This window comes from Porites lutea, chromosome 5 (assembly GCF_958299795.1).
Source record: "Porites lutea chromosome 5, jaPorLute2.1, whole genome shotgun sequence".
NCBI lineage: Eukaryota > Metazoa > Cnidaria > Anthozoa > Scleractinia > Poritidae > Porites > Porites lutea.
The window spans coordinates 6,563,403-6,576,637 of record NC_133205.1 but is presented as its reverse complement, the minus strand read 5'-3'; the positions used below and the strand labels follow the sequence as shown (position 1 = coordinate 6,576,637).

The window sequence follows — 13,235 nt, the reverse complement described above, 5'->3', positions numbered from 1 at the left end:
CCCGCACGGATAAGGTCCGAGTCAAATTACCCACAGTGCACTTAGCACCCCAAATTTCCTAATCACGGGATCCGCCATTTTCTTATCGTCGTCTTCCGTATTTGGCTTTATATTTTCATTTGCTGACCAGGTGAGTTCCTTAAAATTACACTATATGTAGGTTCGGCTGTAAAATTTCAGTATCTTTTTTTCAACGCTGCAGTTTTTACTGCCGCTCACTATTGATCATTCACACTGGGGGTGGGTGACATTATTGACTGCAATAAGCTCAGCTCTTCTGCTGACCGCATCTACCTGGGCTATAGCTTTCACGCGCTTGCGATAAATAAAGTGATTTATTATTCATCTATGGTTTTCAATACCTTTTAAACCTAGCTACCGTCGGTTTTTTTTTTCGTCCCTTAAATAAACTTGTTATTGAAGAAAAGCCAAGGGAGGCTGTGATGATCACTGTCTTTTTTACTATTTTTAGAACTTCGTCCGCTGATTCCTTTCTGTCTTCACATAAGCTTATATGAAGCAGATTTCTCCTTGATCAAAACTTACTGATGCCATTTTCGTTTTACTTACAATTAGCTTCCCTAATATGGCGGCGACAGGACCTTACAACTATTCTTACATATTCAAATACATCATAATAGGTGAGCCAAATAATAGTTGTTTAATTTTACGAAACATTTTGCTTTGTCATCAACACATTCAATTAATGAATTTAATTAATTAAGATCACTCTTTAGAAGGTTGATTTAACACAGTTGTTTAAGTTAAGACAGAATCCACCAGGAAATTGAATAATTTTAAGTTTCAGTGGACAAAAACCTTGTACCAGAATCAGGGTGCAAAGAAAGTCGGTTTTGTGGCTTGCCATTCAGGCAAGTTGTTGCAGAGTCTTTTAAGAAGCCCCCCCAAAATTTTTTATGAGCAGCATTGATTACAGTTCTTCTTTAATTTGAATTTCCCCAAAAACTTCACTTGCCCTTCAGGCAAATTAAGAACAGGATTGACTAGCCTGATTGCCAATTCCAGTTGCCCTGGGCTATCGGACACAGGTTTGTTTGCATGCTGACCAGAATAATTTAAAGCATATTGCATTCTTTTTTACATTTTTCAAAGCCTAGAGATGTAATAAATCATCTGTAGTAACACTGAAGAAAATTTCCTATGGGAACCCGAGAAAATGAATTTCAAATTTCACAAAATTACATCTTAGACAAGAAATTTTCAGAATTTTACCTGTGTTGTCACAATTCTTGTGAAATTCGACAGTTTCAGTTTCTCGGGTCCCATGAAAAATTTTCTTTGCTGTTATTACAGATGACAAATTATATCTTTAGCCCTTGAAAAATGTAAAAAAGAAGGCAATATTGTTTGAATTATTCTGGTACAAGGGTTTTGTCCACTGAAAATTAAAATTACTTAATTTCCTGATGGATTCCGTCTTAATTTTCTTTGGTACAATTTCCATATAACCCCATACATTTATTACGAGTCAAAACGTGTATGCATTCACAAAATAAATGTTTAGGGCTTTACGTAAATATTACCCCAGTATGAATAGCCTTGAGGTTTCTATCTTGAGAAGGCCACTGCCAACTTCTCTTCCAGTTACAAGCCCCCTCCTGTTGCTAACCAGTGTATATATAGAGTTTATTATGACGAGCGATTATCTGGGAAGATGAACTACCTACACTTAACATGGGAAAAATAAAGAATTCTATCCACAAAATGTCACAGGCTGCGTTTTTACCCAAATAAATTGAGGTCTATTCATTTGCAACGTGCTCATTTGGCCATCATTCTTGCCAGTTTTAAATTTAAAACATTTAAAAAAACACTCCATCAGGTGAATCCGATGGCTATATGAGTAAGCAATGGTGCACCTTTACATGTAGCTATGTGATGGGATTGAAGTCTGACAGGCGGTGAAAACACCTTGTTCCAAGTTTAACTACAGTTGTGCCTCTATTAAGCGGCCAACCTCTGCCAATCACCCTGTGGACATTCAGCTTAATAATTCAGTAAATCACTGTAAATAAAGACTTGACCTTCTACCAACAAGTAATTTTGCTAATGTTCACTTTACTGACATCCTAGTACTTGTTATGTTTAATGTCATTAAATATTTTATTTATGATGAAGCACTATTAAATCTGATCTTCTCTCTGACAGGTGACATGGGTGTAGGTAAATCTTGTCTTCTTCATCAATTTACAGAAAAGAAATGTAAGCACAACCTAGATATCTTAGATTGCATTGTAAATGGAAATACCATTAGTACAAGCAGGGTTTGCAAATTTTATTGGTGGGTGAAGTCAGTGCGACTTCTGCTTGAAACATTTTGGAGACATTTGGAATATTGGGAGTCAAGTAACACTTGCTTTGGCAGTTCTCCACTCAGTCTTTTCTACCAGTTAGCCATTTCAGTGCATAGTACAGGCATGTATACGCTATCATGACGGAAACTGGAATAGCTACATTCTCATGTGAGAGTCTGCTGACCTCTAAAGGCTCAAATCCATGATGGTGATCATCACTAACTGTAATTTAGCCTCCATGTGTATACACCAGGCCATCTGATAGAGTGCGATAAAAAATCAGAAATTGTGCGATATTTTCAAGGTAGATTGTGCGATAAGATAGGACTATTATGTGGTAAATTATGCATTTTTTTCAGGGCTAATTTACATTGTTTTACCAGGTTTCAAAGGAGAAAAACCACTTTAATGTTGTTTAACGGGCAATCTGAATGTAAAGGAATAATAAAACATCTATTTTAAAACAAAATAGTTAAATTTGTCCGATTATTTTGACACGGAAAAGAAAAAGGACACTTGCTTAATATTACATGACTCCCTTACACCGCTGACCACACTGCTTGTCTCTAAAATCAAAATGGCTGCCCAGATACCGCAATCGAAGGTTTCAGATGTCTTGCAAAGCTTTGTTTAGTGGTAAATCACTTTAAATAACCTTAAGATTGGGAAAATGTTTCATTAAAGTTAGAATTCATTGTTTACTTTACTAACTTGAATTTAGCATTTTAAAAAAATTATGCGATTTTCCTGAAATTGTGCGATCAGATGCGATTTGAGGTCATCACGTAATATCAGATGGCCTGTTTACACATGAATAATTCTTCAATTTCGGTGGTTAAAATCAGGTTTACAACGTTTGCAGTTGATATAGATTGTATTTGTTTTGAAAAAGGTAAGGAAAAAACTATTTTGCAACTGAAAATTTCTGGAGTCATCTTAAAAATATGGGCCTATTTGTGAACCCTGAGTACAAATCATGATAAAAAATTTATCAGTTCATTAAGCAGCATGGAAATTATTGGTAGTAACTTAACATTGGAAGAATCATTGTAGCCTCAAAAGAGGGAAATTTTCCCTACTGCGCTTTTCAAAAACAGGTGAATTCTGAAGTTAAAAAGGCACCTAAAATTTTTGTTCTTTGCTGCCGTCAATCATCACTACAGACTTCTTAGAAAACAGAAGTTTTTGTCAGTGAGTTCAAAGGTTAAGGGTTTGTGATTTGTGGAATTTGATCCTTTTTGTTAATTAATGTAGTTTTTGTGTTTTAAGCTTCATTGCGTATGATCGTATATACAATTAACAGCAGTGAAATCGCAATTGTGAAGGTGGCTTTTAAACTTCAGAGTTCGCATGTTATTGAAAAGTTTAGTAAGATACAGTAGACTAAAGCTAAAAGATTTTACTGTGAATGTCCATCCTTAAGGTATCATCCACCCTCAAGCACCCTCCCCGCGTTGATTGGCGCTAGCGCTTTTGCTTTTAATAAATACCCCCATAAACCGTACATTTTCTGGAAGCTTAATAGTTCCAGATTATTGCTTATTCCTTTTAAAAAATCAAAATATTAACGCGATTCAGAAATGAGAAGCTTTTTGTGAAAGTGGGTGTCGCTGTAAATTTAAGTCCAAGCCAGCCAAAAATAAACGGAAGAAGCCAATTAAGATCAAAATTCGCAGACACGGTTTTTTAGAAAAACTATCTGACAGCAAGTTGGTCAAATTTCAGCCAAATTGGTTCATGGGTTGCCGACTTGGAGTTTAAAACGTACCCTCAACTTGCCCTGATTTTCATTTCGAGAAAACAGGGGAAAAAGAGTTTTGGCAGCGTATTGCCCGTGACGAGATTATAACAGATTATAACACCAAAGCTGTCAATGTTGATGCATACCAGAAAAGGGACAACAATAGTGACACAGCAGGAAAAGGTTACAAACGAAACCCAACAACAGATGAACAATTTATTTCAAACGCTCTGCTCTGTTCGATCCTTCTGTTGTCGAGAAAGCATCTTTAGTTATTTGCGACGAGCAGTTTTCATTTTGAGCCAAGCCAACTTTTACTCGATACATGTTTCTAAAAGATCGACACTTCCCTGGAAAAATCGACAACAAACCGCTTCCTGGTGTTTTTCTTGAAGCTGCTCTCCCGCTACAATAGACTTTCAAAAAAGTCCTTCGTCCGATTTTTATATGGCACGGGACCGGTCGCGAATTTGTTGCTCGCTTGGCCGCTTTGCGGCCTAAAAAGCTCGATTTCGCGGTAGTTTCAATGGGTTTTTCAGAAGCTTTGTCATCTTTTAGCCATTTCTCGTGATTGTAGTAGGAGCCCTCGTCGCTCTCTGCTAATTTCGAAACCCACACTTTGCAAACCGATTTTGCCGTCTTCTTTCGTCTTGGAGTCAAGGATGAAAACGGACAAGCTCTTTTTTCTTCTTTGGAGGCATTCACTTCCAAAATCCACAGGAAAGCAGTGAGCACTATACTTGTAGATGACGATTTCTGTCAAATTGCTTGATTAGCTTTGTCCAACAGCGGCATGCGTATCAAGTATGACAGGACTTGTCAGCGATCAATTAAACTAATTAGCATAGAAAAAACTTTTGAGCTCCATAAGTCTGCACAGAAAAAACATTTTTTCCTGGAATTTTTTGTAAAAGAAAGCTTTTGATGAGCTCTACTTAATCATCTAAAAATTGAAAATTTCGAAAAATGATGGTTTTTTACCCTGGATGATACCTTAAGGCCTTGTTTCATTCTGAGATTATCATACCATGTCAGGCCAATGCAAGACATTGGCAAAAATAAGGACTTGAGATCTACAGTAGTGTACAGTCAGATGAATTCTACTGTATGCTGTTGGTCTTAACCATTTAACTCACTTTAACATGCACTTCTGTCATTGACATCACCTTGTCTATTGTAGTTATGGCAGACTGTCCTCATACTATTGGGGTGGAGTTTGGCACAAGAATAATTGAAGTTTCAGGTCAAAAGATCAAGCTTCAAATATGGGATACAGCAGGACAAGAGAGATTCAGGTATGATTGTCTCTTGCTCTACTGAACCCATACACACTGTATCTCGGTAGTTAGAGCTAATGTATTTATTTAGACCATCCATTGGCAGTGAGCTCAATCTTCCAAGAACTAACTCAGCAACTTTAATAATTGGTATGGTTACATAGGACACTTTTACATTAGCAAATGACCCTAGACCTTTTACCATGGGAAATTTTGGTGTGGTGCATGTGATCAGACTTTACCTAATATCTGACGTATACAGTTTGTTTAATTGGAAAGTTTATTTGATATGAAGATTTAAATGCTGACAAGCATTCACAGACCAGAGTACCCATCTATGACAGTGAACAAGATCAATAATTTAATCCTCCATTGCTGTCATCACCATGGAAGTTGTAGAGTAATCATCTTATTATTGAATACCCAAAATGTGCCCACTGTGATAAATGTTGGCTACATTGCTGAGACCATTGGGAGTTGCCATTTGCATGGGCTAACCGAATCTGTAGGATACATGATACACAATCTATATTTTCTGATAACATGGGTTCCTTTATGCTTCCATCAGTAAGTTGCTCATTTCATTTTCTTGTTCAACTCTGCAGAGCTGTAACACGAAGTTACTACAGAGGGGCTGCTGGTGCTCTTATGGTATATGATATCACAAGGTGATTCAACAATGATCTCTTGCTAATATACAGTGGAACCTTGATATAACAAAGGGTTAAGGGAGTGACAAGAAAAAATGTTTGCTATAATGAGATTTTGTTATATCTAGGTTCTTTACGATATATAATACTCTTACTGAGACTGGGATTATTGTTTGTTATACCAAGGACTTTGTCATATAGGGGTTCGTTAGACTGAGGTTCCACTGTACAACTATCCCCAAAATAAGAAGTGAATAGTATACAACTATCCTCTGAAGGGGAGGTAAATAGTGGTGGATATATATATATACCGAGATGTGAAGCATGATGGTATATATCTAGTGCTGTTCACCGACCCTGAGGGAGATAGTTGTTTTAGTATTTACCAAATAGGTTGGATAAAACTGAAAAAAACTTCACTTGGTAGGAACTTTGTTTACAATTTACAAACATTTTGGGGATTTTGTCAAGTGCATTTTACGATTTTGTTGCAAATTCAGCATGAAAATAATTTTCTATCAACCAGTGAACACTGACAAGCTAAAGTTCGTCCCGTTCTTGCTATTTGTTTGTACGACTGCTTCATTTATCGCACAAATTTCATCTTCCAAAAATGTCTCAAAAGAAGACGCCATCTTGGCTCTGGTCGCAAAACAGTGAATGGATATTCCAAGTTACAGGAGGCAATCAAAACGCTGCCAAAAATTGCTATTTACTGATTTGTTAAATACTAATGGTAGAGATACATTTACCAGTACACTGAGTGTCAAGATATATATCTTATTCTATCACTATGTACCAGCCCTGTTCAGGAGATGGTTTTGGTATTTACCAAATGAAAAAGTAACCTTTTTTAAGAGATGCCATGCAGTAGGGGCTTTGTTTAGGTTTCAATTGTGTCAATAACAAAATGCTTGAATCTGATTGGTTCTTAACAACCCATATTTACAGCTTAATTTTGTTATTGTAACTCCAAAACTTTCCAATTTGACCTGTCCGATTACATGGAGCTTGTAATCAGACAGCTCAAATCGGACAGTTAAAGAGCTGATGATAATCAAGTAGGAAATGCCATTAGCCAATGCAATTTAACTACATAGCACATGATAACCAATAAAAAATAATCAGTATCTGACAATGAAAAAATGGAGACCAGGTAAGCTATGCGCTCAGCCAATTTGAAATTACTCGCCCCATTACTCCCTGAATTGTAGTCCATTCAGTCCTATTAGTATGACCTGTGGAAGGTAGAAAATTATTTTCTCAATTAATTTGCCATAAGTCACAAAAATGCACTGGACAAATCCCTGAAGCACTGTTAATTAAGGCTATCAATGTATTAATATTATAAGCAGAATGTTTAAGTCACAAATGTGACTACAGATACAGCAAAAAGGACCAATTGTGAAGTTTGTGAGACAAAGTACTTAGATCATGTATTCCTCTATTTTCGTAAACACTGTACATGTTTTAGCCCTGTTTTATCAGCACTACTTTATGATTGAGAAAATTAAGAAATTCCTTCCCCAGAGAGCAGGAAAATTCATTTCTGAGGGCCAAATTTTAAAAATTTTGTTGGGGTTCATGCCTCTAGACCCCCCCCCCCCCCCCCCCAGACACTCAGGCCCCTTGAGCCTTTGCTGCATGGCGGTTGGTCATGTTTTAGAACTGAAATCTTTCATGCTGCTTCAAAACTTAATGACAGCCCTGTTAACATTATAGCCTCTATCAGAGTTAAGGTGGATTTCCACTGTCAGATAATTTTTACGTGTATAAATAAAATAGAGGTGATGTATGAAAGGCCTCGTGGAAAACTAAATGTTGAGCGAGGCTTAACTTTTATATTTATGCACGACCTTTCATACGTTGCCTCTATTTCATTTACATGCGTAAAATTTATGTGGGTACACACATAAAAATTATGGGACAATGGAAATATACCTTAAAGCCAAGTCACTAACATCATCATCTGTGGCAATTTTTTTTTCTGTAGGAGAAGCACTTACAATCATTTAAGTAGCTGGCTTACCGATGCAAGGAATCTAACAAACCCCAACACGGTAATGTCATCAAAGTGTCATGCTCTTTGCTTCTTTCAATTTATGCATTTTGAAGGTGCTTGTCAAGAACAAGATTGTAAGGCACTGTAAGCAAAACAGGTTTTTTTTTTCCATAAGAAGCGCAAGGTTTATACAAGATTAAACAGAATTTTTTGGACAATGGTTACTTCACAATGGCTCAATGTTAATTTTGTCTTTTGCATTTAAATGCAGGTAATATTTCTTATTGGGAACAAGTCAGATCTTGATGCTCAGGTGAGTGTTAACAAAGCAGACAATTACATGTAACATCACTTGATGCTGTTTATGAAAATGTGAGTGAGCCAAAGCTACATCCTGAACACCTGAGTTAACTATAAACAACTATATTCTGTCCAAATAGAGAGATGTGACCTATGAGGAAGCCAAACAGTTTGCAGAAGAGAATGGCAAGTACCTGCAGGCTTTTTCATTTTCTCTGCCAAAAGTAGTTGCTGTTATTGTCAGTTTGTCATGGGAAAACGAAAAAGAGGAGGAAAAATGGAAACGTTGTCTGATAATCATTTAAAAAAATTGTCATTCCTTGTATGTTGTATTTTTTATTTTCTCGAGCATTTTATCAAATTTTAAATCAATGTTTTACTGTTTCTCTTAAAATGTTATAAAAATCTTATAAAAACTACACACAAAACTTCTGTAAAATATTCATAAAAATAAAACGTCCACATCAATATTATATAAATACAAATTTCCGGCAAAATCTCTTCACAATTCAGAATTCTAAGATACTAATTAAAAACTTAAATATATGTCCACGATAGAAAACTACTTACAATTGTGAATACTTTGAGAGTGGGAAAAGGAAAATCAAGCATTACTAAGAAAAAAACTATCAAAAATCTAGGCCTAAAATTATGAATACAGATGTAGACCAGCTACAGCAAAAGTGAAGTCTTCTGAGACCTCACGTGATTTGAATGGATATCTAGAACCTCTGAATGACTGTTTCTCTTTGCATGTGACGGCCACAAGTGAGTACAATGTACATGTATGTATCTACACAATAATGTACTTTACATATGGATATAATAATGATGTCAATAATTATTTCTCTCTTTTAGGACTTCTGTACTGTGAAGCAAGTGCAAAAACGTGAGTCCTCTCAAAACATAAATGTGCTGTAACAATGGAAATTATTGTTCTGAATCAGTTATTGGAGTTTCTGATGGCATGTGGTTACTTAACAATGTATTATTACATGAGTGGGCGTTGGATATGAGATGGTAGATAGCCAATAAGGTGCGTAGCACCAAACTGGCTATAATCACCTCATATCCAACAACTGCAAGTGGAAAACGCCCACAGAATATCGAGAATTCTTCCCGACTTTTTTTGTAAAAACAAACGATTTTCAGCTTGTTTTTAATTTTGAGCAACAACAACAACAACAACAACAACACTTTAGCAGACGCATACTATTTGGAGAGCATGGTATAATGGCTCATATACCATGATACAATGTAACTAAGCCAATCAGAGCTCTAGAATTGCATTATCCAATGATTCAGTTTTTAATAAAAATAATTATTTCATTGACCTTGTTCATTTGCAGTGGTGAAAATGTCGAGGATGCTTTCCTTGAAACTGCAAAGAAGATTTACCAAAATATTCAAGATGGAAGGTACAGCCTTACAGCTGAAGTTTAACCCAGTATTTTAACAAAAGTCCTTTTGTCAACATTATGAGTATTGAATAATGGATAATTGTTAGGTTAAGATGGCTTTATTTCAGCCAAGTCAAGGCTGTGCTGTAAGGAAAATTCAAGGGAGCCCATTGCTCTGAAACTGTAAAATCTTGGGTGTCCAGTATATGATTTGTATGAAAAAAGTAAGATTTTCTATTCGCTCAAGGGTTAAAGTTCGGTGCCAGGGTCCACCAGGTTCTGCTAAAGCACAGCCCTGCAAGTTCTTTCTTGTGTATTAATGGACCAAGACGAAGTCAAGTCAATAAATACTCGAAAATGAAAGAGGTCAACGTTTAGCCGTCTTGATAATGTGGCCATAAAGAGAACTTCTTCTTGATGGGCCCGTCTTGCCCGCTCAGGTAGGCAATCAGGACACAGGATTCGGTTCGTCTTGCTTCCTCATGGATTCAGCCATCTAATAATTAGAGGCCTTTAGATTCCGAGACGAGAACGACTACGAGTTCGAGATTTTCTCAATAGATCGTTTTCACTGTCACGCAACAAAAAAATAAATTGGAAACCGTCCAGTGGAAGAAGCCAAGAAAACGAAATGTTACAAAAGACTAATATATAAACAATTTGTCCCAGCCTCAGGCCTTTGTGGCCCACAGTTTCTGAGTTATTTGCCGAAACGTTTCACCCACCTTTGTAGAGCTTTGTATGGAGACGCCATATTGGTGTACCGTTTTGGTGCACCAATATGGCCGCCGGAAATCAACAAAAACATTTGGAGTTCACTTTTTCTATAAAAGTTCTTTCTTTTCACTCGAGAACTACCATGCGTGCGCAGAAACATATCTTCTAATACTTGAAACGGTTATACTGCTGAAAATCAAGAGGAGAGACTTTTTTTCAACGAGACAACATTCCTCGTTTGGTGTCACGCACTGTGAAAACACGGAAGTTCCAATTGCTGTATTTTCGAAATGAAACGTGCTACGGGAATGGAAACTTGTTCGAAGATTTACTTTTTGTTTATCTTTAGCCCAGTGTAAATAGGAATTCGTAAAACTTCACTATTTTAACTTTACAATTTGATGACGTCACTGTGAAAACCATCTATACTGAGTATTGCTCACGCGTGAACCAGCGTCATTTTGGCGGGAAAACGTGATAGCCGTCGTCATTCTACTACGAGTTTTAGCGAGAGTGTCGTAGTGGCGGGAACAAGTTATCAAATGTAAGAACTTTCAGCATTTTGCAATCGGGAGAGGTCTTAACCTCCTTCAAAAACGATAACAGTGCTAACGTTTCTGGTGAAAAAAAGTACAATGAAGAATTCCTGGGTGTCTATTTTTTTACAATACGCGAAAAAAACTTTAAATCAAATGTCGTACTCGTAGTTATTCTCCTCCTCGAATCTAAAGGTGTCTAATAGACCTTATTCACGCTACCCACCATCTTTGAACGCGCTTGAGGCTTTTTGGGGTAAAAGCAATGTCACATGGTTTCTCAGGGAGCAAACAAGTGATAAAAGCTGCCAATGCAAGAAATCGTGGACGCGTCTGTCTATTCTAGACAACAGAAAATGAACAACTATTTATCTTAAAAACGATAATGGCAAATTATGGGTGTCAGTGATCATTGTTGCTGTTTTGGATGCAGTAGCGACCGTACATTTTCTCCAAGCTAGCAATATTGACGTGAAACTTAAGAAAATTCGACCTTTTAATACCTATACACTTTGCTTGACTATCAAATGGTCGTCTCGTTTTGAGAGAATAAACTCGACAGTGATTACTTGTATTGGAAAATTTTATCACTTGTTTGCCCCCTGAAATACAACGTGACATTGCTTTTACCCATCAACCCTAACGCGCGTGCAAAGATGGCGAGTATCGCGAATAAGGTCTATCAGAGAGCTTTAGATTCTGAGACGAGAACATACGAGATTTCCTCAATACTGAGTATTGCTCACGCGTGAACCAGCGTCATTTTGGCGGGAAAACGTGGTAGTCGTCGTCATTCTACCACGAGTTTTAGCGAGAATGTCGTAGTGGCGGGAACAAGTTATCAAATTTAATTTAATTCTGTTATCAGGAGAGGGCTTAACCCCGTTCAGTATAAATAACCGTACTAACTTTTCTGGTGAAAAAAGTAAATTGATGCTTTTCAAGGTGTTTTTTTAGAACCCGCACAAAAACTTTTAAGTTAATTCTCGTACTCGTTCTTGTCCTCAAATCTAACCTGAAAGGGTTAAACAGCATCGTGAATATGTTTTTTTTATATTGCTTTGTTTAGCTTGGATCTCAATGCTGCTGAGACTGGAGTTCAACACAAGCCACTTACGGGCCGGCCATCAAACGCACTGCATACAGACCAGCAGGCAAATCAGGAAAGATGTTCCTGCTAACCATCCGTAATTGAGAGTTATATTTTAACCAGAAATCATCAAGAAATCAAATCTGCCATGGTGGAAAGCAGAAGAAAGAGTGACGTATTTTGAGGAATTGGCACAAATGCATTGGCATAGGATGACATGTAGATATCATAATGTGATATAAATGGATTACGGTCAATTTGCCTATGTAGCAACTTGCGTACTTCTTTGTTTAACTTACACTATGTTTCTTGTGTGATCCACACAGAAATATTCCAGACTGATCTCCATGCTTTGTCTCAGAGAATTAGTTAAGAGAATTTGATCAAGGATCTAAGCATTTTCTCTTTAGTGATAAAGTCATTAATTCTCATAACCTTTTGTCTGAATTTGCAGGCATGACTTCAAGTCGCTTTCCCCTGAGGGAGTAAGCGACTCGAAGACTTCGAGTCGCTTAGTAATGTCTTAAATTCATGTTGGTCACCATTAGGACTTCAAGAGTCAAGGACTAGAAATACATAACCATTTATTTCTTCTAGGGATACGTCAAATGATATTCACCACATTAATAGGCAAGTTAAACCAAGTGGTATGCAAGTTTAAAATATGCGAGCTTTTCTTACACGTTGGCAAATTGACTGGTGTCCAATATAAATTCTTACATTGTATTACAGTAGTAAACGGGGACACATGGTGTTTATAGCTCTCTTGTTCATACTGACTGGGTAATTGCTGTGTGTCTCCTCAGCTTAGAGCGTACTTGGTGATAAGGAAAGAGAACCTCCATAAGATTTGCGAACAAAATATGGATAAGAAGGCCCCATTTATTTGGAGAAAACGTGTCGCGGTTAAAAGCTTCACTCGCCTACCTGAGCTACCCGGGCCAAGCCAACGTTTCTTACATTGGCTCAGCTAGAAGGCGGGTCACCGTTTTTCGATGGTAGGGTCACTGTCCTAGCTGGACCAGCTTTTCTCCTTATAGACACTTTTGGCTCGCCCAGCCAGGTCTAGGCAAGACAATCAGAGCATGGGCGAGCGCTACTGTCGGCTCTTCGCTCGGGCAAAGGGGTAAATTTTTTCTCATATAAACACTCACTTACATGTACATGTAAGTTGACTCGGCTGGGAGGGTGACCCTCTTTCCCGTGA

General features: G+C 37.3%; 1 protein-coding gene across 1 annotated transcript; it reads left to right on the top strand.

Annotated features, from left to right (window-relative positions):
• Positions 1-32: 32 nt before the first annotated feature.
• Positions 33-12,435, top strand: LOC140936912 (ras-related protein Rab-14). Its single transcript, XM_073386419.1, has 11 exons — positions 33-130; positions 577-641; positions 2,170-2,223; positions 5,237-5,351; positions 5,939-6,001; positions 7,977-8,043; positions 8,257-8,298; positions 8,426-8,471; positions 9,144-9,174; positions 9,635-9,703; positions 12,008-12,435. The coding sequence occupies exons 2-11, from the start codon at positions 587-589 to the stop codon at positions 12,117-12,119; spliced, it is 654 nt and encodes a 217-aa protein (XP_073242520.1). The 5' UTR covers positions 33-130; positions 577-586; the 3' UTR covers positions 12,120-12,435.
• Positions 12,436-13,235: the final 800 nt, after the last annotated feature.

Coding starts and splice junctions, on each gene's coding strand:
- LOC140936912 (XM_073386419.1), top strand. CDS start 587: ATGGCGGCGACAGGACCTTACAACTATTCTTACATATTCAAATACATC. Junction 8,044..8,256: donor ATCTAACAAACCCCAACACG/GTAATGTCATCA, acceptor ATTTAAATGCAG/GTAATATTTCTTATTGGGAA. Junction 9,175..9,634: donor TGTGAAGCAAGTGCAAAAAC/GTGAGTCCTCTC, acceptor GTTCATTTGCAG/TGGTGAAAATGTCGAGGATG.